At 54.8% G+C, this 18,804-nt stretch overlaps 7 protein-coding genes across 7 annotated transcripts; 3 read left to right on the top strand and 4 right to left on the bottom strand.

Moving 5' to 3' along the window:
• Positions 1-630: 630 nt before the first annotated feature.
• Positions 631-2,514, top strand: CGCS363_v012860 (putative serine hydroxymethyltransferase; the record flags this gene model as incomplete). Its single annotated transcript, XM_036644709.1, has 5 exons — positions 631-762; positions 832-888; positions 1,029-1,122; positions 1,173-1,310; positions 1,370-2,514. 5 exons carry the CDS (start codon positions 631-633, stop codon positions 2,512-2,514), a joined length of 1,566 nt encoding a protein of 521 aa, XP_036489648.1.
• A 555-nt stretch (positions 2,515-3,069) lies between these two features.
• On the bottom strand, positions 3,070-5,793 carry ALKBH2-0 (DNA oxidative demethylase ALKBH2; the record flags this gene model as incomplete). The annotated part of the gene is made up of 1 exon (XM_036644708.1): positions 3,070-5,793. The coding sequence occupies one exon, from the start codon at positions 5,791-5,793 to the stop codon at positions 3,070-3,072; it is 2,724 nt and encodes a 907-aa protein (XP_036489572.1).
• Positions 5,794-6,739: 946 nt separating this feature from the next.
• On the bottom strand, positions 6,740-8,128 carry gefL (Ras guanine nucleotide exchange factor L; the record flags this gene model as incomplete). The annotated part of the gene is made up of 1 exon (XM_036644707.1): positions 6,740-8,128. One exon carries the CDS (start codon positions 8,126-8,128, stop codon positions 6,740-6,742), a length of 1,389 nt encoding a protein of 462 aa, XP_036490110.1.
• Positions 8,129-9,241: 1,113 nt separating this feature from the next.
• Positions 9,242-10,236, top strand: taf8 (Transcription initiation factor TFIID subunit 8; the record flags this gene model as incomplete). The annotated part of the gene is made up of 2 exons (XM_036644706.1): positions 9,242-9,533; positions 9,590-10,236. 2 exons carry the CDS (start codon positions 9,242-9,244, stop codon positions 10,234-10,236), a joined length of 939 nt encoding a protein of 312 aa, XP_036489963.1.
• Positions 10,237-11,022: 786 nt separating this feature from the next.
• Positions 11,023-12,546, top strand: cpc-2 (Guanine nucleotide-binding protein subunit beta-like protein; the record flags this gene model as incomplete). The annotated part of the gene is made up of 5 exons (XM_036644705.1): positions 11,023-11,064; positions 11,188-11,225; positions 11,360-11,486; positions 11,580-11,897; positions 12,121-12,546. 5 exons carry the CDS (start codon positions 11,023-11,025, stop codon positions 12,544-12,546), a joined length of 951 nt encoding a protein of 316 aa, XP_036490113.1.
• Positions 12,547-13,309: 763 nt separating this feature from the next.
• CEL6C (1,4-beta-D-glucan cellobiohydrolase CEL6C) lies at positions 13,310-14,628 on the bottom strand (the record flags this gene model as incomplete). The annotated part of the gene is made up of 3 exons (XM_036644704.1): positions 13,310-13,730; positions 13,798-14,295; positions 14,363-14,628. The coding sequence occupies 3 exons, from the start codon at positions 14,626-14,628 to the stop codon at positions 13,310-13,312; spliced, it is 1,185 nt and encodes a 394-aa protein (XP_036489964.1).
• Positions 14,629-16,810: 2,182 nt separating this feature from the next.
• magt1 (Magnesium transporter protein 1) lies at positions 16,811-17,974 on the bottom strand (the record flags this gene model as incomplete). Its single annotated transcript, XM_036644703.1, has 4 exons — positions 16,811-16,995; positions 17,048-17,403; positions 17,456-17,556; positions 17,621-17,974. 4 exons carry the CDS (start codon positions 17,972-17,974, stop codon positions 16,811-16,813), a joined length of 996 nt encoding a protein of 331 aa, XP_036490114.1.
• Positions 17,975-18,804: the final 830 nt, after the last annotated feature.

Genomic DNA, 18,804 nt, shown 5'->3' with positions numbered 1-18,804 from the left:
CCGCGATGCCGCGTAAAAAGGTAGGTCGGGACAGGGTCCACCATGAGGCGGGACCTTGCCGAGGGCCCGTGCACTGCTTACTGTTCCAACTGCCAACTTCCAGCGCGGACCTGCTCTCGAGCGGTGCCTGTAACGACATGACGGGGCGGAAGGTGCTGGAGTCTGGAGCGCGGTCCCTAGGTAAACATCGGCGAACCACCATGCAGGCCGATAAAGCTGATAAGGTCGGTCATAGTGGGTAGCGCGGAGCCGAAGCCGGCGCCAACCGCTGAGCAGCTCGGTCGACTTACCGCTGGACGACGGATGAGATACCGAGCAATGGTCACTGGTTCAGCGTATCCGCCAGCTTGGCTGGTGCCATATGTACCGGCTCCCCCACCGACTGCGCATCGCTACATCATCTCCTCGTGGTTTGTAGCTGCTGGGGTCCATACTAGCATCGGTAACTCGATCCCTCCCTCAGGTACTTGCCTGGCTGTTGCAGCTGTCCTAGCCTTACCTTACATCAAGCCTCATCCTGCTCATCCTGCTCATCCTCCATCCCCTCTTCACCTTTTCCCTCGTTGCTTTCGCTCCAATTCTCCTCGTTTGACACTGCTTCCACGACAGCCAGTCGTTATTGCTGTCATCATGTCTTTTTCCGTCTTCCGAGGTACTTCTCGTGCCCTGCGCTGCTTGCCGAAAGGGACGGTCCCGGCGACTCGTCCGCGCATGAGTGGCGTGAGATACATCTCGACGTCCAACTCTGAGGGCCAACAACAGGTGCGCCGTTTGGCTTTCCGACCTTTCCCTGGCTTTCGAATTCCGTTGCTGACTTGGGTTGCCCTTTAGCTGCTGTCTGCTCACCTCCAGCAAGCCGATCCCGCTGTCTTCGACATCATTGAGAAGGTACGACTTCATAGGACGACATCTAATGTTGACACCGACATTTGCGACAACCTCCTTTCCCCGTCAACACAACGAGCAGTGCTGCGATGACATGAGGTCTTGGCGAAGGGAACCAGCCGCTGACTCGGGTATACTTGCAGGAGAAAAACAGACAGAAGCACTTTATCAACCTCATCCCCTCAGAGAACTTCACTTCCCAAGCTGTTCTCGATGCCTTGGGCAGTGTGATGCAGAGTATGAGCAGCTTGTCCCCAGTACTGAATTTATACTCATTAACTGGCTAGACAAGTACTCCGAGGGTTATCCGGGCGCGAGATATTACGGCGGAAACGAGTTCATCGACCAAGCGGAACGTCTCTGCCAGCAACGAGCTCTCGAGGCTTTTGGCCTCGATGCCACGCAATGGGGTGTCAACGTGCAGGGTGCGTATTGTTTTCTTTCCCTTCTCGACAATCCAGCCAGCCAATAACTCATGGTGCAGCTCTGTCCGGTGCCCCCGCCAACTTGTATGTCTATTCTGCTTTAATGGACACCCACGATCGCCTCATGGGACTGGATCTGCCTCACGGCGGTCACCTTTCCCACGGCTACCAGACGCCGACCAAGAAGATTTCCGCCATCTCCAAGTACTTCGAAACCGTCCCCTACCGGCTTGACGAGACTACCGGCCAGATCGACTATAACAAGCTGGAGGAATTGGCCATGTTGTACCGCCCCAAGGTCATTGTTGCCGGTGCCAGTGCCTATAGCAGGTTGATCGACTACAAGCGCATGCGCGAGATCGCCGACAAGGCCAATGCCTATCTACTCGCTGACATGGCCCACATCTCTGGTCTGGTCGCGGCCAAGGTGATGCCCGGGCCCTTCGCCTACGCCGACATTGTAACCACCACTAGCCACAAGAGCTTGCGTGGACCCCGCGGTGCCATGATCTTCTTCCGCAAGGGTGTGCGCCGGCAGAACGCGAAGAAAGAGGATGAGATGTACAACCTCGAGGGCCCCATCAACAACTCCGTCTTCCCTGGTCACCAGGGAGGCCCCCATAACCATACAATCACCGCCCTGGCCGTTGCCTTGAAGCAGGCGCAGGCTCCTGAGTTCCGCGCATACCAGACGCAGGTTCTAGCAAACGCAAAGGCGTTTGCACACAGACTGGGCGCTCCTAAGGAGAAGGGAGGTTTGGGTTACAAGCTGGTGTCAGGCGGCACCGATAACCATCTCGTGCTTGCAGACCTGAAGCCGCAGGGTATTGACGGTGGTCGTGTTGAGCGTATTTTGGAGCTTGTTGGTGTCGCGGCGAACAAGAACACCGTTCCCGGTGACAGGTCAGCACTGGTGCCTGGTGGTCTGCGTATGGGCACACCGGCCATGACAACAAGGGGATTCAGCGAGGAAGACTTTAGCCGTGTCGCTGATGTCGTTGACCGGGCCGTCACCATTGCCGTCCGTATAGACAAGAGCGCAAAAAAGACTGCCGAGGAGAAGGGAGAGAAGAAGCCTGGTCTGCTGAGACACTTCATGCAGCATCTTGGCGATGGAGAAACCGACCCAGAGATCGTGCAGCTGAGATCTGAAGTGGCTGACTGGGTCGGCACATACCCGTTGCCGTGGGACGTCCGCTCTTGAGCAATTGGGGCCGCAGTTCATGAAGGAATGATGGGTGAGCACTTGGACTCGGGACATGAGGGGTGCTGATCCATTTCGGCGTTTTATTGGGGTCCTTGGCTGCTTTCAGGCTGTGCGAGAGCGGTCGCGCCTCCCCACGTTTATCGTTTATGTGTTCTTTTTATATCAAGGGCTTTCCACCAGTCCTAACAGCATGTTGCGCTGACATGTTGCATGGAGCATGCGTCTCCATTTACACAAAATTCATCATCCTCAACGAGATACGGAAATAAAAAAAATGATATGTAAACATTTTCAAGATTTGCCGACCCAGATAGAGCCAAGCTTCGATGACTGTAACGTTGGCCTGCTTCACCAGCAAACCTCACATCGCGCCCCTTTTCTGGTTTGCTTGTGTTATTCGAGGCATTTTCTTTTCTTACAAGAAGGTATCAAGCAAATAATACACTCCGAGGCTTTCCCGCACATCATGGACCTATTCCTCAGATGCCCAGGAGCTGTAAGATGAATCCGTCCCTGGGTATCTTCAATCACCAACGTGAAGTGAGGATAATTTCAAGGCGTGCTTGCGCCCTCCGGCCGGTCTGTTCCCAGCACTTTGGTAGTCGAGTCTCTGCTCTTGAACCTCTCGTAATACTCCTTCAACTTTCCAGTCGCGACGAGTGCCTCAGCACCATACTTCTCCACAATGGTGTGAAGCACTGGCCAAACGGCGAAGTCGGCCAAAGAAACTCTCTCTCCCGCAATAAACTCCGACTCTCCGGAGTAGCCTCCCCAGATAGCCAGCTCTTTGTTTAGGGGTTTCAGGTCACGCTTGCCTTCGTCGTCTCGCTCGAGTTGGCGCCATTTTTCGAGCAATGCGAGTCCTTGCTGGAAACGGGTCAGGATCCTCGCCAGATCTGGGTGCGACTTGCCAGCGGCTTCTGCTCTTGCTGAGCCATAGATGCCGTCAAGGTACAACATGATTGCCAGCTCGCCCTGTACCGTGGACTTGACGGCGTCGTTGTCGATGAATCTGATCGGCGGGCTTTCAGGGATCGTAAAGGTGTTGTTTACACCTTCGCCGTCTTTCCAGTTGAAGGACGAAGACATGCTGCCCTTTGCGTAAGAAATTCCATACTCGGCTAGCATCAGGGCGATGCGTGTATTGACGACGGAATCAGCTGAGACGCAGAGTCGAGGTGAGTGGTTCATGTGAAGAACGTCGAACCCCTTACCGTAGTGCCGGTCCCAATCGAACGTGGTAGAATGGTTCTCCGTACCAAAAGCGTGCAGCATTTCCACCGCCTCAGGGCTTTGCCCATTGATAACGGGCTTGGCCTCATCTCGGGCCTTGCATGTCGCTCCTTGGCCCCAGATCACTGTACTATCGCGATCCAAAAAGGTACCAATCTGTCGGAAGGTGAGGGAGATGCGGCCGCCCGAGAAGGCTAGTTCAGCAGGAGTCTTGTCGCGCTCCATCCTCTTGTCCTGCCTGATGGCGTGCAGCCAGCGCATGTTGGTCTTCAGGCCCATGCGGCACAGAGAGTTGTGTGGCAGCTTTGCGCGGGCGATTTGGCGCTTCTTTGAGTCTTCTCCGGATGGTGACTCAGTACTAGACGGGTCCTTGTCCCGTCTTTTAGTCCTGAACACCATCGTTCGTTCCGCCCCAAGGCTGACGTTGGCGATGTAAGATCCCTTGACAATATCCAGGGTCTTATCACTGTGCTCGGAGATGTAGTCGGTGCCGTCACGATAGAACTGAATCAGGGCGTGGTTCAGCGGATGGCCGAGCTGTTTCTCGACCTCGGTCTTGATTTCGCGCACTGTTGGCGAAAAGAACAGAAGAGGGGGCGATTCGTCAGATGGATGACGGTAAACTGGCATGCTACCATCGCCAGCCACTTCCCCCTGAACGGCGACTAGACGAGGGACTTCGCCGCCTTGGTGCGACATTCTCTGCCAGCTGACTTCATCTCTGACTTTCTCAAAGATGCCTTCAGCCAGAGGCTCGGGGATGATGTTGTGGATGACAGTGGTGTCTCCCTCACAGAGAGGTTCCGAGACCTTCAGGGCGTCTTCGTTGTCGACTTCTTCGCTGCTCATGGTTCCAGTCCCTGTGGAGGCTATTGTGGTATCTACTTCAAGTTCTGGGTCGGATGCAGGTGTTTTTTCATCGTCAGAGGCAGCTTCAATTATTTGAGGGCCGTTTGTGGTATCTTCCTCCGGTTGAATAGCAGTATCCGGGTTGCGAGAAACCTCTATGACCAGTGACTCACTGATGATTGGTGCTGCTGATGATGGCTGTGCATCCGGGTCGACTTCCAACATATCGGAGATGGTTGCACACTCTGAGTCATCCGGGTACCGATACCTTGCGGACCTCGCAGGCCTCGAGGCTGGAGAAGGTCTACCAACGTCGTTTTCGAGTTTGAGCCCGGCCAGCTTTTCCTCGAGGGACTGGGATTTTGGAGTTGAAGCGTCACTGGCCACCAGAATTTCATCATCGGCCGTTTCTCTGAGCCTTCTTGGTACAACAGGCGAGGAAGAACTGGAAGCGGCCGAAGCTGGGCTTTTCTTGGCTTGCAGTTTCTCGACGACGGCTGTACCTTCAAGTACATCACAGCCGGTTAGATCAACGAGACTTCGCATAGTATTACTTAGGCGAAGTTCGGATATGAAACCACAGCAATCCTCGACGAGAGTGATGGAATAGCCGTACTTGACAGCATCGACGGCAGTGGCATGCACACCAACGTTGGCGAGGGAACCACAGAGAAAGAGCTCGGTGACGAACTTGAAGCGCAGCATCTGCAACAGCTGGCCCGACTTGAAGGCAGAATAATGAGACTTGAGGAACTTGATATCGCGGGGTGCGATGGCGTCTTTGACGGCAGCCGGGAATTGGGCACCTGAGGTGGATGGGCGAACGACGGGGGGGCCAGGCTGGCTGAGAAAAGCCTCGTGATCGCGGTCCGTATCTGGCTCTTCAGACTCTTGTTGGACGGCGGGTCGGCGGCGGTAGCGAGATGTCAAAATGGTGGGCTTGGGCATGACATCGGTAGCCAGGATCTGTTCCGCGGAAGAGGGGCGGTGCTTTTCAAATTCGGTGTGTACCCAGATGATTTCGCCAGTCTTTCGAAAAGCCTTGACGAGGTCGAGGGTGCGCGAAACTAATGCATCAGGCTCAGCAACGGGGAGAGCACCGTCGGCGGCAAGGAAGTCGTTCTGGAAGTCGATGACCAACAGGCCCTTGCGGGTAGGCAACGTCGGCATGACATTTGGGTCGAAGGGAAACATTGCGACAGTGGGAGCAGTCTCAAAGTATCCAATAAAAGTGCATGTTTGGTGGGTGTTGGTAAGTTTGAACCCGATGAGTGACGTTGCTGCGGCAAGGTCACGATGATAGTAAGTGAGCGCAACCGAGGAGATGAGTGGTAGCAAGGATGCAAATTGACGATGAAAGAAGTCGGTCTGATGCTGTCTGTCTGTTCTTTAATGCCGTGTTTCGTTTCCTACTAGGACGAAGGGAAAGAAATATGGATGAGTCGGTGGGATGATGCCTGGCAGTCGGTTCGTGAAAGGCGGTGTTGGTGTTGGTGTTGGTGTTGGTGTTGGTGGTATGTAATTATCAGTATTGAGGTTGTCGGCGTTGGACCCTGCGTTGCGAGGGGAGTTTGAATGGAACGGAACGACTGGGGTTAGTGGTGAGGGGAGCGCAAAGCCCTTCTTTCCCCTGGCTCCCGCCCTGCTCGAATCGGATCTCGCCCGATCCGTGGGCCTCGCAGATAAGGTACCTTACCTAGTACTCACCTAAGGTACCTACCTAGGTAAGTACGAATAAGGTACCTACCTTACTGTGGGCAGTGGAGGGCAGCCTCCCTCCAGGCGGGCAGCCTCCAGGAAGCAGCATACCTGGGCGGTGCAGGTGCCATCGGCCTCACGCAGCCCTACCAGGAAGAACATCCGCCGCCAACCAACCAACACTCGAATAACACCACCCACACGACCTCAACGCACACATCGTTACCCAACACCGGCTAGATGTTCAGGCATCCCCAGTAAACTGACTTATGGACATAGGTACATTCTTTTGCAGATTACCCCCGCCCGCACTCATCCGAACGTCAACTCCTGAACTGACTCCGCATCGCCCAAGGTTTTTGAATGCCTAATCATTTCTGCCCATGTTTATAGGATGACATCTAGTCTATATGGATGCCTCTTGGTTTATTTCCATGTCTATCTATCCCTCCACGTTTGAGACTCGCCGTTTCGCACCCCCATGGCTGTAAGAATGTTGATATTTCCAATGCAAATCTTCAAGTATCTGCACAACCTCCACGAAACGCGGTCTGTCTTCGACCACAGGGGTCGAGCATCGAGCAAGCAGCTGCTGTAGTCCCTCGATCGTCCGCCGCTTCTTGTCCATCTCCAAATGGCCCGGGCCCGTTACTCCCAAGAGGTCCTCAACTAGATGACCGAAGGCAAGAATCTCCAACCTCTCAAAGTCGAGGCCGTTGAGATTTTCATACACCGTCGCCGCTCCAAAGTCACCGAGCAGGGCATGTCCCGCCTCGTTGGAGAGAATGTTGTGGGCATAAAAGTCGCAATGGGATACCTTACGACCGTGCAGGTGGAGAGCTGCCGCTGCAACGCCAGCAAGAATCTCCAAAACATTGTCCAGCGGCAGCTTTCTCCCGTCTTCATAGCGGTCCCTCGTACAGGTCTGCAGGGAAGGAGGAAGCCCCAGAGTCTGGTAGTGAGGCGGTATGAGCTGCATAACGAGGCCATGCTTCTCTGGGTGCCCATCAATGCTTGCCAGTGTGCTGATTAGGTTCTTGTGCGATCCTGCAGCGAGACAAGCTGACATCTCATCGAGAGGTGTCCCGTCGCTTGTTACTTCGCCCTTGAACAGCTTGATGGCCACTTCCTCTACGACGGAGTCGGCCAACATCCATCTCGCTTTGAAGATGTCACCCGAAGCTCCGTGACCGAGCAAACCTTCGACCTCTAGATCATGCCAACCCACTTTGCGAAGCTGAGCCACTTCGTGTTCGAGGGTGATGGCGCAGCATGGATTACCAGCCACCGAAAAGAACGCCAGCTCAGGCAGCTTGAAAAGCCAGGGTGGCAGATGGTTGAAATCGTTGGCGGAAAGACGAAGCAAGCCAAGCTTCTTGCACGCAGACATCTCGTCGGGCAGGTTTTTCAAGCGATTGCCTGCGAGCATGCATTTCTGAAGACGCGCGCATTTGCCAACACTTCTCGGGAGGTTTTCGATGCGGTTGTTGGTGAGGATAAGCCAGCGCAGGTTACGGGGCAAAGCATCCTCCGGGATGGTGCTCATGCCGTTGGAGCGGAAGGCCACCATTTCGAGTTCCGGGCATTGTGCCAGCTGCTTGGGAAAGGCTTTGAAGTTGCAGTCCGAGAAGAAGGCAATCTTGAGCTTATGCAGTTGACCGATGCTGTCAGGTAAAGTGGAAAGCCCCGTGCCAGAGAGATCCAGATGCTCAAGCGTATCGGCGAGTTGAAGAATCTCCGAGGGAAACTCGCTCAGGGGGCCAGCGAGCTTCAGCTTCTGTAGGCCAAGATCACGGTAGCCACCGCTACGCAAGGTTTCCAGGCTCTGCATGGTACCGCAACGATCGATAGTGGACTCGTTCTGTGTATGAGGTACCTTAGGGACTCGTGATCGAGGGCGTTGGGGGATCAAATGATAAAGAGTGCGGCCCCCTGGCTTGAGATTCCGTAGAGACTCGGGCTGAGATAGGGACAACTGCTGGCGCTTGACTCAGACACGCGAGGATGGCAATGAGAACTGAGCGGAGGGCGGCGTTCTCTCCCGCTATCTCTCCAAATTCGGCAATATTTATTTAGTAGGTGGAAGCTGCATTGGACAGCTGGTCATATCGTAGCGGGAGGGAAGACGGGATCGGGCATATTAAAGGTACCTTAGAGCGATGTGTGGAACACCTGGAACACTGCTTCTTTGACTGCTACGCCTGTGTCAGATAAGATCCATGGATAGTAGCACAGCCCGCCAGCGATGGGTCTCGACTCGAGTTGAGCTATCCGTAAATTGACACACTAAAAGAAACTATGGAGTTTAATAAGACAAGGGCAAGTCGAGAGCCATCCTGAGACCACATGGACGAGTTTCGAGTCCCATATGAACGCGAATCTACCTAGGTACGCCATTAAACGCAGGGAGACGGCGACGAGTGAGGCGAACCATTTGGCTGGGATCGCCCACTGTACGACCTTATTTAGCAACAACCATGGAACCTGTGAACTCCCAAGAGCCGACGCAAGGACCACCTGCCCCAACCTACCTACCTCCTAAGTGTACGGTACACTACCTAGGTATCCGTAGGTAAGCAAGGTGCCTAGGTAAGGTGTGGATACCCTCCGTACGTGCTTACCTTACTAGGTACCTAAGGTACCTTAGGTTCCTTAGGAAGAGCCTCAACCTCCGGTGCTTCCTCGCTAATTTTGCTGCTGGAAAGTACGTACCGACCAACAGTTTCCGTCCAAACAGCTGCAACTTCCATATCAAAAACTGCGACGATCTATCAACTCTCTCGCGCCGGCTGGGTCATCTGCTTCAACAACAGCGCCCGGCACCCATCGCCTGTCGCCCGTCCTTGTTCCGCCGAACTTTCGCAGACGAAACATCCTAAAATTCGAAAGCCAGCGCGTCATCGACCCGCGTCTCGATACGCGGGCTTCGCCTGAGCTTCGCGCCATGTCCGCACCTGCCTCACCCGCTGCGGCCACGAGCCCATGCAAACGAAGCTCGCCCAGTGACGAGGAGGAGTCCAACGCGAAACGGCAGAAGACCGATCTTGGGCTTTCCGCGACACCCGCCGAAGACGACGAGTCGTTACTCCCATGCGCAACCAAAGTCATCATCCCTTCCCTCGACTACCAAGCAAAAAGCGGCCTTGAACGTAGTATTGGCTTAGCATTGCAACATGTTGGCTTTGACTCCGCCACTACCGAGGCTATGGAGAGCTATTTGGTGACAGTTGAGACCTGTGAGAATCCATAGGGGATCCTGACAGCCGCACATTTGAGCTAATCTCCAGCCTAGACATGGCTTCTTTCATCGAGGACCTCAAACGAGTTTCTCTCGCCGCGCGCCGCGAGCAACCAACGCCTGCCGACTTCGAGTCTACAATGCAACGCTTCACCCTCAAGACGAAGGCTCTCAGACCTCACGCTCGCCAACCCGTCCCCAAATCTAAGCTCGCCGTCGACTACTTTGACCCGATGCCCGAGGACCCCGATGCGCATATTACCCTGCCACTTCTTGGAGAAGAGCTGAGTGGCAGGCCAGAGAAGGAGGCCAAACCATACATTCCCAAATCGTTTCCTGATTTCCCGAGCAAGCACACGTACAAGTACACGCCAAAGGAGGACGATAGCGGACGAGATCCTCAGAAGATGAGGGACGAGGCTGCAAAGGCATCGAAACAAGGCGAGGAAGCCTTGCGAGGCTTGGTAAGGGCGACTAAGATGCGGAAGCAGAAGGAGGTCAGATCACTGTCGGAGCGCGACCCTATGACCAAGGAGCGCTACTCGCTATGGGCCGCGGCTATGGAGGGGTTCATGAAGAAGGAGGGAGGGGCAACCGGACAGCTCGAGATCGCCGACCACAGTATGATTGTCAATTCGGATGCGCGACACTTGCGCAGAGAGGTGCAGCGTCAGGGGAAACGGGCTGCGGGTCAAGGTTAAGAGGGCAGATGTCGGCAGGGGCTTGTTTTTCCCGCATGGGAAGAATCGGCAACGGTAATGGTGGCCGCAGATGTTCTCCACGGGCGTGCCGGCACAATCGTCGTTTACGGTTGTCGCATTCAGTCGGAGGGTGCGAAGAATTATCTCGCATCAAAATGCATTCAGCAGCAAGGCGTTTAGGTTTGGGAAATATGCCGTTTAAACCACCAGGCAGGAGGGCAAATCAACAGGGGCATGGGCATGCTCACAGTAACAACCAAGGTTTCCGAGGCACCTGCGACTATGCAGTTGATCAAGAAAGGAGAAAGGAACGCCCAGGCAGGGACAGACTTGCAGGGCTCAGCAGCGGTAGGAGCAGATAAAAATCCATACACAGGCTGTGAGAGACCCTATGTAAGCTTTGAATCCTGCACAACTTATGTTCTGCTCCGTACCTTACCTACCTTAGGTCCAGTCGTTCCCGACCCAAGTCCCATTCCACGTCTGCAGGCGTGCCCGCCGTCGCCCCTGCACAGTGACATGCAACTCTGAGCGCGCAAAGTGGAGCCAATCAGCCTCGTCGCAGCGCTGCCGCCACGCAGGACGCCCATTGGTTGCAGCCCCACCGACAGCCTCTTCCACGCTTCGCGTAGGATACCTTAATCCGAAGAGGGCTTTTTTTTCGCCCACACACAAATTCCTGAATTCAGCAAGAGCTCCAAGGGTCAAAGGTGTGACCTCAGAATCAACTCCAACCTTCCTCACCTTTCTCTCACCACTCAATCGACCTGATTGCCTCATTTCCCAATGGCTGAGCAGTTGATTCTCAAGGGTACCCTCGAGGGCCACGTAAGTTGCTGCTTGCCCACTCTCCGCGCCGACGCCGTTGCTGCTGCTGCTGCCGCCGCCGTCGCGGGCGATTTTTGTCTGTAAATTTTGGACCACCAGGACTGACGAGCATGCTCTTTGCAGAATGGCTGGGTCACCAGCCTGGCTACCTCCATGGAGAAGTACGACTCCCATCGATGAATCCCACGGTGCTTTCTCGACACGGAACGGGTTCCAGAAACCGAGACGAGGAGAGAGATGCGCTGGTGGTCGAATCTGAGGCTTGAAAGCTTTGGTCGCTAACATTTGTCGCCAGCCCCAACATGCTCCTGTCTGCTAGTCGTGACAAGACTCTGATCATCTGGAACCTCACCCGTGACGAGTCCCAGTACGGCTACCCCAAGCGCTCCCTCAAGGGCCACTCCCACATCGTCTCCGACTGCGTACGTCTCCTCGACCCCTCCCGGACCCCGCGAAAATTCTGCGCCGTCTAGGGGCTGTTGACCAACTTTGGGCTGATGGAGGAGTGAATACAGGTTATCTCGTCGGATGGCGCCTACGCCCTTTCCGCCTCGTGGGACAAGACTCTTCGCCTCTGGGAGCTTGCCACCGGCACCACCACCCGCCGTTTCGTCGGCCACACCAACGACGTCCTGTCCGTCTCCTTCTCCGCCGACAACAGACAAATCGTCTCTGGTTCCCGTGACCGCACGATCAAGCTGTGGAACACCCTCGGTGACTGCAAGTACACCATCACCGACAAGGGCCACTCCGAGTGGGTTTCCTGCGTCCGCTTCAGCCCCAACCCCCAGAACCCCGTCATTGTCTCCTCCGGCTGGGACAAGCTCGTCAAGGTATGTGGAAAATTTCCCCGTGGAACCGTTCTTTTTTTTCTTGGACAAATCTTCGACATGATGTTTTGCAACCAAAAGTATTTGCTACTTCAGAGCCTGTTTTTTGCAGGCCATGAGACCACTATTCACCAATGCACTGATCTCGCACCCTCGAATCCATCATTTTTTTGCTTTTGTATCCACTCTCGGAATGGACGTTGTGGGCTAACACTGGCAATTCCAGGTCTGGGAGCTCTCCACCTGCAAGCTGCAGACCGACCACATCGGCCACACCGGCTACATCAACACCGTCACCATCTCCCCCGACGGCTCTCTCTGCGCTTCCGGTGGCAAGGACGGAACGACCATGCTCTGGGATCTTAACGAGTCCAAGCACCTCTACTCCCTCAACGCCAACGACGAGATCCACGCCCTCGTCTTCTCTCCCAACCGCTACTGGCTCTGCGCTGCCACCGCCAGCAGCATCATCATCTTTGACCTTGAGAAGAAGAGCAAGGTTGACGAGCTCAAGCCTGAGTTCACCGCTGTCGGCAAGAAGAGCCGTGAGCCTGAGTGCGTGAGCTTGGCCTGGAGCGCCGACGGCCAGACCCTGTTCGCCGGTTACACCGACAACATCATCCGCGCCTGGGGTGTCATGTCGAGAGCATAAAGGGCATAAAAGCTCTCTCTGTCTCTCTTCTGGGTTATGGATGGCGATGACGATGTGTGGTGGGGAAAGGGCTCTGAGATGGTAGATCATGGCGGGCGTCCTAGGCTGGCTTCCTCGTTTGGTCTTTCGGGATGCGCAGGGTCAAATCGATTTGTGAAAAATGGGGATGAGACTGCATTGCTGGCTTATAGGTAGCCTACGAAAGGACTCTGGACATGAAACCCACGTAACGCCCAAATCAAAAGATCCTGGCAAACAAAATATGCTGTTTTCTGTTACAATTCTCGGTGAAGCCGACCTCATTTTGCTGTGACTGTTTCTGCATGCTGCCCGTGTTTCTATGTTCCTTATGGCCGGGATGGGTGATGCACTAATGTGGTGTGTGTTGGGACAACCAATTCGCCAAATTTCGCTGTGGTTAGGAAGGAGCAGCAAGTAGCACTAATTCCTACTCGCCTCAACCTACAACTGCTCACCTCTATTTCCACTCCGGGCCTTGTTCGTGGTTTCACCGTCAAGATCGTGGGTCCAGATGCTCTAAAGAGTGTGACGTTTAAGTACGAAATTGATTGCATATGTACTGAATATGGCTAGCTGTGTATCCAAGATGTTGAATATATACAAATAAAGGGAGTGTTGGCTCATCACGTCGGGATGGGAGTACGCAAGGGCATTTCCCCTGTTTTTTTGCCCTCCTCACTCCGTTTCCTGCTTACAGTGGGACTCTGCCAAGATACCGAGCAAGAAGCCTTCAACTCGCCATCTAGAACGCAGGCTTGGCATTCTTGAGGAGCATCTCAAAGTAGGCCTGGTTCCAGGTTCCGGCCTCCGGCGAGGGCTTGTAGGCGTCGGGCTTGCCGCAGAAGGAGTCGTAGCGGACAGCGCTCGAGTCGCTGGTGCCATCAGACTCTCCGCCGGGCTTGACCCACACGAAGGCATCGGCCAGCTCGAGGCCGGTGTTTGCGCTGGGGCGGAGACCGAAGCCGGCCCCGTTGACGTTGCACCAGTTGCCCCACTCCTCGCGGAGGCCCTGGACGCCGTTGCGACCGGTGTCGACGATGGCGTGGTTGGGCATGCCGGCGGTCTGCAGAGCGGCACCGAAGAGTGTGACATACTTCTTCTCGTTCTGGGCCTTGTTGTACTGGGCATCGGGGTCAGAGGCGAACTCACCGGGCTCAGCGTCCCTAATCATGTCCAGTCAGCATCCTTTAACCCTTGTGTAAGTCGTCTGAAAGGAGACTGAATGCTCACCAGGAGTTCCAGCCGGCGACGTTGGTGGCGAAACCGCGCAGTTGCGACGGGCTGCCGGCGGCCTTGTACGCCTTGGCGAGCTCCTCAGCGCCGGGCTTGAGGTTGTCGTTCCAGCCAAGCCAGCCTCCGTGGCCAGCATCCATGTACATGACGACGTTGGGAAGGTTGAGGTTCTTCAGAGCGTAGGCGACGCCGTCGCGGTAACCCGCGGCCGAGTTCTGGCAGGTTTGCAGGTTGATGTTGGTGACCAGGTTGGGGAGGGAGTCCGGCTCGATGACAAGGGCAAAGGCCGTGTTGGGGTTCGCCTTGATGATCTTGACGATGGGGTCGATGTACTGCGACTGGTACTTGGAGAGTTCGCCGACCGCGAGCTCGCCGTTGGAAGCCTTGGCAGCGCAGTCACGGCCCGGGAGGTCGTAGATGACGACACCCAGAATGTGGTCACAGGGGGTGTCAGCAATGGCAGGATCAAGACGAGCAATGTTTGCAATGGTGTCACTGAACGGTCATCGTTAGTCTCCCTTAATGTTCTCTCGGGCGGACGGTGAGTTTTGGGACGGCTTACACCCATACGAAGGATCCGACATCAGCGACCTTGAGAGCCTGTTCCTTGAGAGTGCCGCTCATGCCTGCGGCGGCAGCCTGGATCTCAGCCCTGTAGAAGTTGTTGGGGTGCAGGGTGTATTTAGAGAAGACGTTCGTCTTCGCATCCAAAGAGACGGCCGAAGAGCACGCAGAGACGGCTTCCCGGGGTTGCTCCTTGCGTGTGGTCGAAGGCGCAGCAATGGTCGTCGAGGCCAAGGCCGCCAGAGTGGCGGTTGTGAACTTCATGTTGATGCAAATTCTCTTGGTTTAGCTGTTCTTCTTTTGTGATGCTGAGTTGTCTGATGAGAGTCTAAGGGTGAAGGTAGACAGTACCATATTTATACACCTCAAAACTTCAAGGCCAGCCAGATTGTGAATCCCATAGACAAGATCACGTACTTACGATCTTCAAGAGCACTCGCCTTCAAAGCGACATCAATCAGGAAATAGGCCCGACAGTTGCGAAGGCTTCGGCCAGCTCTCTCCGCGTTGCGATGATGCAGTTGCCTTGAAGGGCAAGCCAAGGCTGGTGGAAGAAGACGAGCCGTCTGGGAAGATTGATCTTTCGAATTGGCATGTCTGGGCAATTTTACTCCAGGGGGGTCGATATGAATCCCATCGTCAGTTAAACAGGCAACATGGGATGGGCGTCCTGAAGCGGCTTCTTCAATGGTGATCTTCCAGTCAGATGGTCTCCCAGTGTTGCCCTGCTTTATTGCTTGCAACCCCCGCAACATGAGAAAGCCTTGGATGCTTCCATCCGGGCTAGCCGGAGGAAAGTATCTAAGCCCTGTAAGCATTTCATGATCCACGAGTGGCGAGACAGGGTATTGTAGTGCTGGCGAGCCTCGACTGGCACTTTCGCCCAACTCTCGTAGTCAGGACATGTTTACCCGCTTTCGTGTAATCGCTTTGCCATCACCAGTGCTGCCTTGTGAGATCTTCAAACTACTCGAAGCGTGAGAAAGAGCAGAAGCCAGTGCCAGTGGACAATATCAACCTGGCATTTCTTTAGTGTGCTCGTGCCCAGTTCGATCTGATCTGTACCTGCGTTTAAGTCGTCGACTAGCGGCCGCCTCGACAATAGATGCAATCAAGCCAACCCAAGTAGGGGCGAGGATATCACAATGCAAAGTAAACTGTGAATGAAAGGAGGGGGCCGGGAGAAATGCCGTGGCGGCAATCCCACATCGGGAAGCAGGTACAGCAAACTCCCTGCCACTAATTGTCATCCATTTATTGCCGCCATGAATATGAGTATCGTTGAGTCGACTTTAGCCGGCGAACCCCAGATCGACAGCACGAAGTTGGGTGCCGGCGCTAAGCTCGTTGCTCAAGCTTCTCTTGGCCGGCTAAAATATCCGAGCAGGGCCGCAGCTTTTTGGCTGTCTCGCTAACCAATTTGCCAATCGTTGCCGAATAGGACGTTGCCCATTCGTGCAAAATTGACGATGTATCGTAGCCCTCTGTTATATTAACTACACTCCCCCCCCCCTCGCCTCCTTGCTAAGAGCAGCGTGAAATTGAGCACGACACACGGCGCGGACCAAATGGCCGCTGATCCTCCAACTTACAGCAAGTCACAAGAGCGGAGCTGCCCGGTAACATTGCAAAGCTTTCAAGGTATCACGAGATTCAAGTGGACGTCTCCAAGGTTCCTGTCCGAACTTCATTCGTAAACGCGGGGTTAGGTCTTGTCGCGGAGCAACCTTCCGACCAGTGCGCATCCAGATTGCTTCCACATTGCGCTTAAGTACCCGATACCACCATGGCGCTTGGCGGCAATGGGACGATGGGTGGTGGGAGGAGCAAATTTGTCAATTTGATTGTCTCCTGCCTGAATTGACCTCTGTTTCTGTCGCAGGAAAGTATCTGGAGCTCGTTTCTCATGGGGTCATGAAGAATGTATTGGCCGGGTGAGGCGAGAATGGCATTGACTACGACAGCGGCATTGCGGCGCGACGAAGCGACACAGCGATGGCAAAGACGCGGATGGCAACGCGGGCTGACCACGGCAACATGTCAGTCGATGATATCTGGAGTGGGCTTAGTATTCGTCCTTACAGCAAGACCATGTCGAGGTAGAATGGCAAGGTAGACTGCGTCGTGTCATCCCAACCACAGTGCAGCAGAAATTTGGACCAGTCCCGAACACTCGACTTGAGCATGCCAAGTCTTCCGCCAATGATCACCCCAGGAGATCCTGTCGTAGATTTCCGAAGTCCAACTTGTACATTGTCATTGTAGTGGCCATTTCGTCGTCTGTGACCACTTTCTATATCTTTATTTTACACTCCTGTCAACGAGGACATTGGGTCGTTTGGCTGCAGCAATAAAGCGTGCCGAGCAACGATGTAGAAACGGCCCATTTTGTGGCGGTGTTGCTTGGAAGTATACCTCCAATGCGTTCGGCTTAACAAGTTCCTCCTTACATGAAAGGAGGAAGAGAGAAGGGGTAGCCGCCGTTCTTGATGCGGAAGACGCTGAGGAGGAAGCTGTACATGAGGAACAAAACACCGCCCCAAGCCAGCACAGCAACCTGCTGCGTCTTTGAGTCGCCAATACGAGGAACCTTGACGGTAAGAGAGATGGCACAGAAAGCCAAGACACCATCTAGTAACTGTCAGCTGCGATGCACAAGTTTGGAGACAGTTGCGAAGCTTACAAATGGCAGCCACGATCTGGGTCTCCAGGCCAAACTGGTTCTGGAAACCACCGGCAAAGTAGCTGATACCGCCGCGGCCATCTCCGGCAACATAGGGAACCTTGCGAATGTGGTTGAACATGTGTCCGCTGGTGAAGAGAAGGATTGCAATGAGGCTGACGGCGGCCCAGAGATTGCGGTTCTGGATGATGGGCAAAATGTAAGGCGAGGCAGTGACGACAACCGTGCCCAGACCAAGAATGATGGTGATTGAAGAAATCCAGCGCATCCAGTTGATAGGACGCTTGACCGGAGGGTGAGGCCGGTCAGCCAGGTGTCGCGAGAGCCATGCGTGGACTTGATCGGCAGACTGAGGTCTACGTTGTGTGTCAGTTTATTTCTTCAGTGACAAGGATTATTCAAACCAACCCGCTGGTGAAATCGTATTGCAAAGGCTCCTGGGCAGGGACAGCGTGAGGGCCGACGGTGGGCTGGAACAGGAGGAGGACGGGAGCGGTTTGGAGGCCGAGCTGGTCGTCGTGTTAGTCCATGTCTTGTCTCGGACAATGGGGCGGTAGTAAGGTGAGAACTTACCGACATGAAGACCTCACGACCGTCAGAGAAGTCCAGAGTGCCGAAAATCAAGCGGGACTCGCCCTTCTTATCGCCCTTGGTCCAGGACTTGCCGAGAAGATCCCATTCCGGCTGGAACTCTCTGCAAAGCTGGCAGCCAAAGCGAGACTCGAGAGCCGTCAGGAGGACGGCAACGGTGTAGTCGCGGGGGGTGGCGGTCAAGGACTTGTAGCTGGTGTCGGCGAGCTTGATTGGGGAGGAGGAGAGGGCCTTGGTGTGGAATTCGTTGAAGCGCTCCTCGGTGGTCTTCTTAGCAGCGAGAGAACCGGCCGCCAGGAACGAGGTCGCGGCCAAGAGGGACTGGAGGAAGCGCATGGTGAGTTTCGTTGCGGGCCCAGAAGCTATCGTCAATTTCGTGAACGCTCGCGCGGGAAAGTTGTGTTTGTTTCGTGGCCAATTGGCCTAGGTGGTGCAGTTGAATCGGCGTACGTAGCGAGTGGGTGCGCCGCGAGTGTCGTTGAGATGCGGCAAGCTGATGCAGCTTGAACTGGACAGCTCTCATCAGCGTCGCCAGCCCACAGTGGTGTGGGTCAACCTACCAGTGCTTTGCCGGGCAGGTACGGATAGGAACTCTGTACGTACGCGCTACAGAGCAACCCCTGGACCTGGGAACTGGGGCCCGGCTCTACTGGCGGTAGGATGACCGGGGAAAGTATTTGCCGCTCCGTCGAGAGTCTTTGTCAGCCCGATACCTAAGTAGCTAAGGCAGATAACCTTACCTAAGACTCAGTGACGTCGGGGCTTTTCACTGTGTGTAGTCGCAACAAGCACGGACTCAGATCGACCAGGCTGGCGGCTGGCTACCTTACCTACACTACTGGCACAGTGGGACAACACACCTGTGACCTGCTTAGAGTGGGGTCATCCCATGAGGGCGAAGCTAACCCTTTTCGGCATCATGTTTACCTCTTCAGCGTCCACATCGAAAGGCACCCCCCAAACACACCGCATCATCATCGCCAATTCAACATCGACATTGCGAATCTCATCAGAAACAAGTGCGGGCACCCCTACTACTGCTTTACACTTCAGATATCAGCCCTGAGACATCAACGTCGAGGACTGATCGCGCCCTATTTCTACTTCAGAGATTATACGGATTCCGACCTGGCGACGCGCTCACGCGCTGAAGCAAAAACAAGTCC

This window comes from Colletotrichum siamense (assembly GCF_013390195.1).
Source record: "Colletotrichum siamense strain Cg363 chromosome Unknown KSG_Cg363_contig09, whole genome shotgun sequence".
NCBI lineage: Eukaryota > Fungi > Ascomycota > Sordariomycetes > Glomerellales > Glomerellaceae > Colletotrichum > Colletotrichum siamense.
This window is presented reverse-complemented; position numbering and strand designations above follow the sequence as displayed.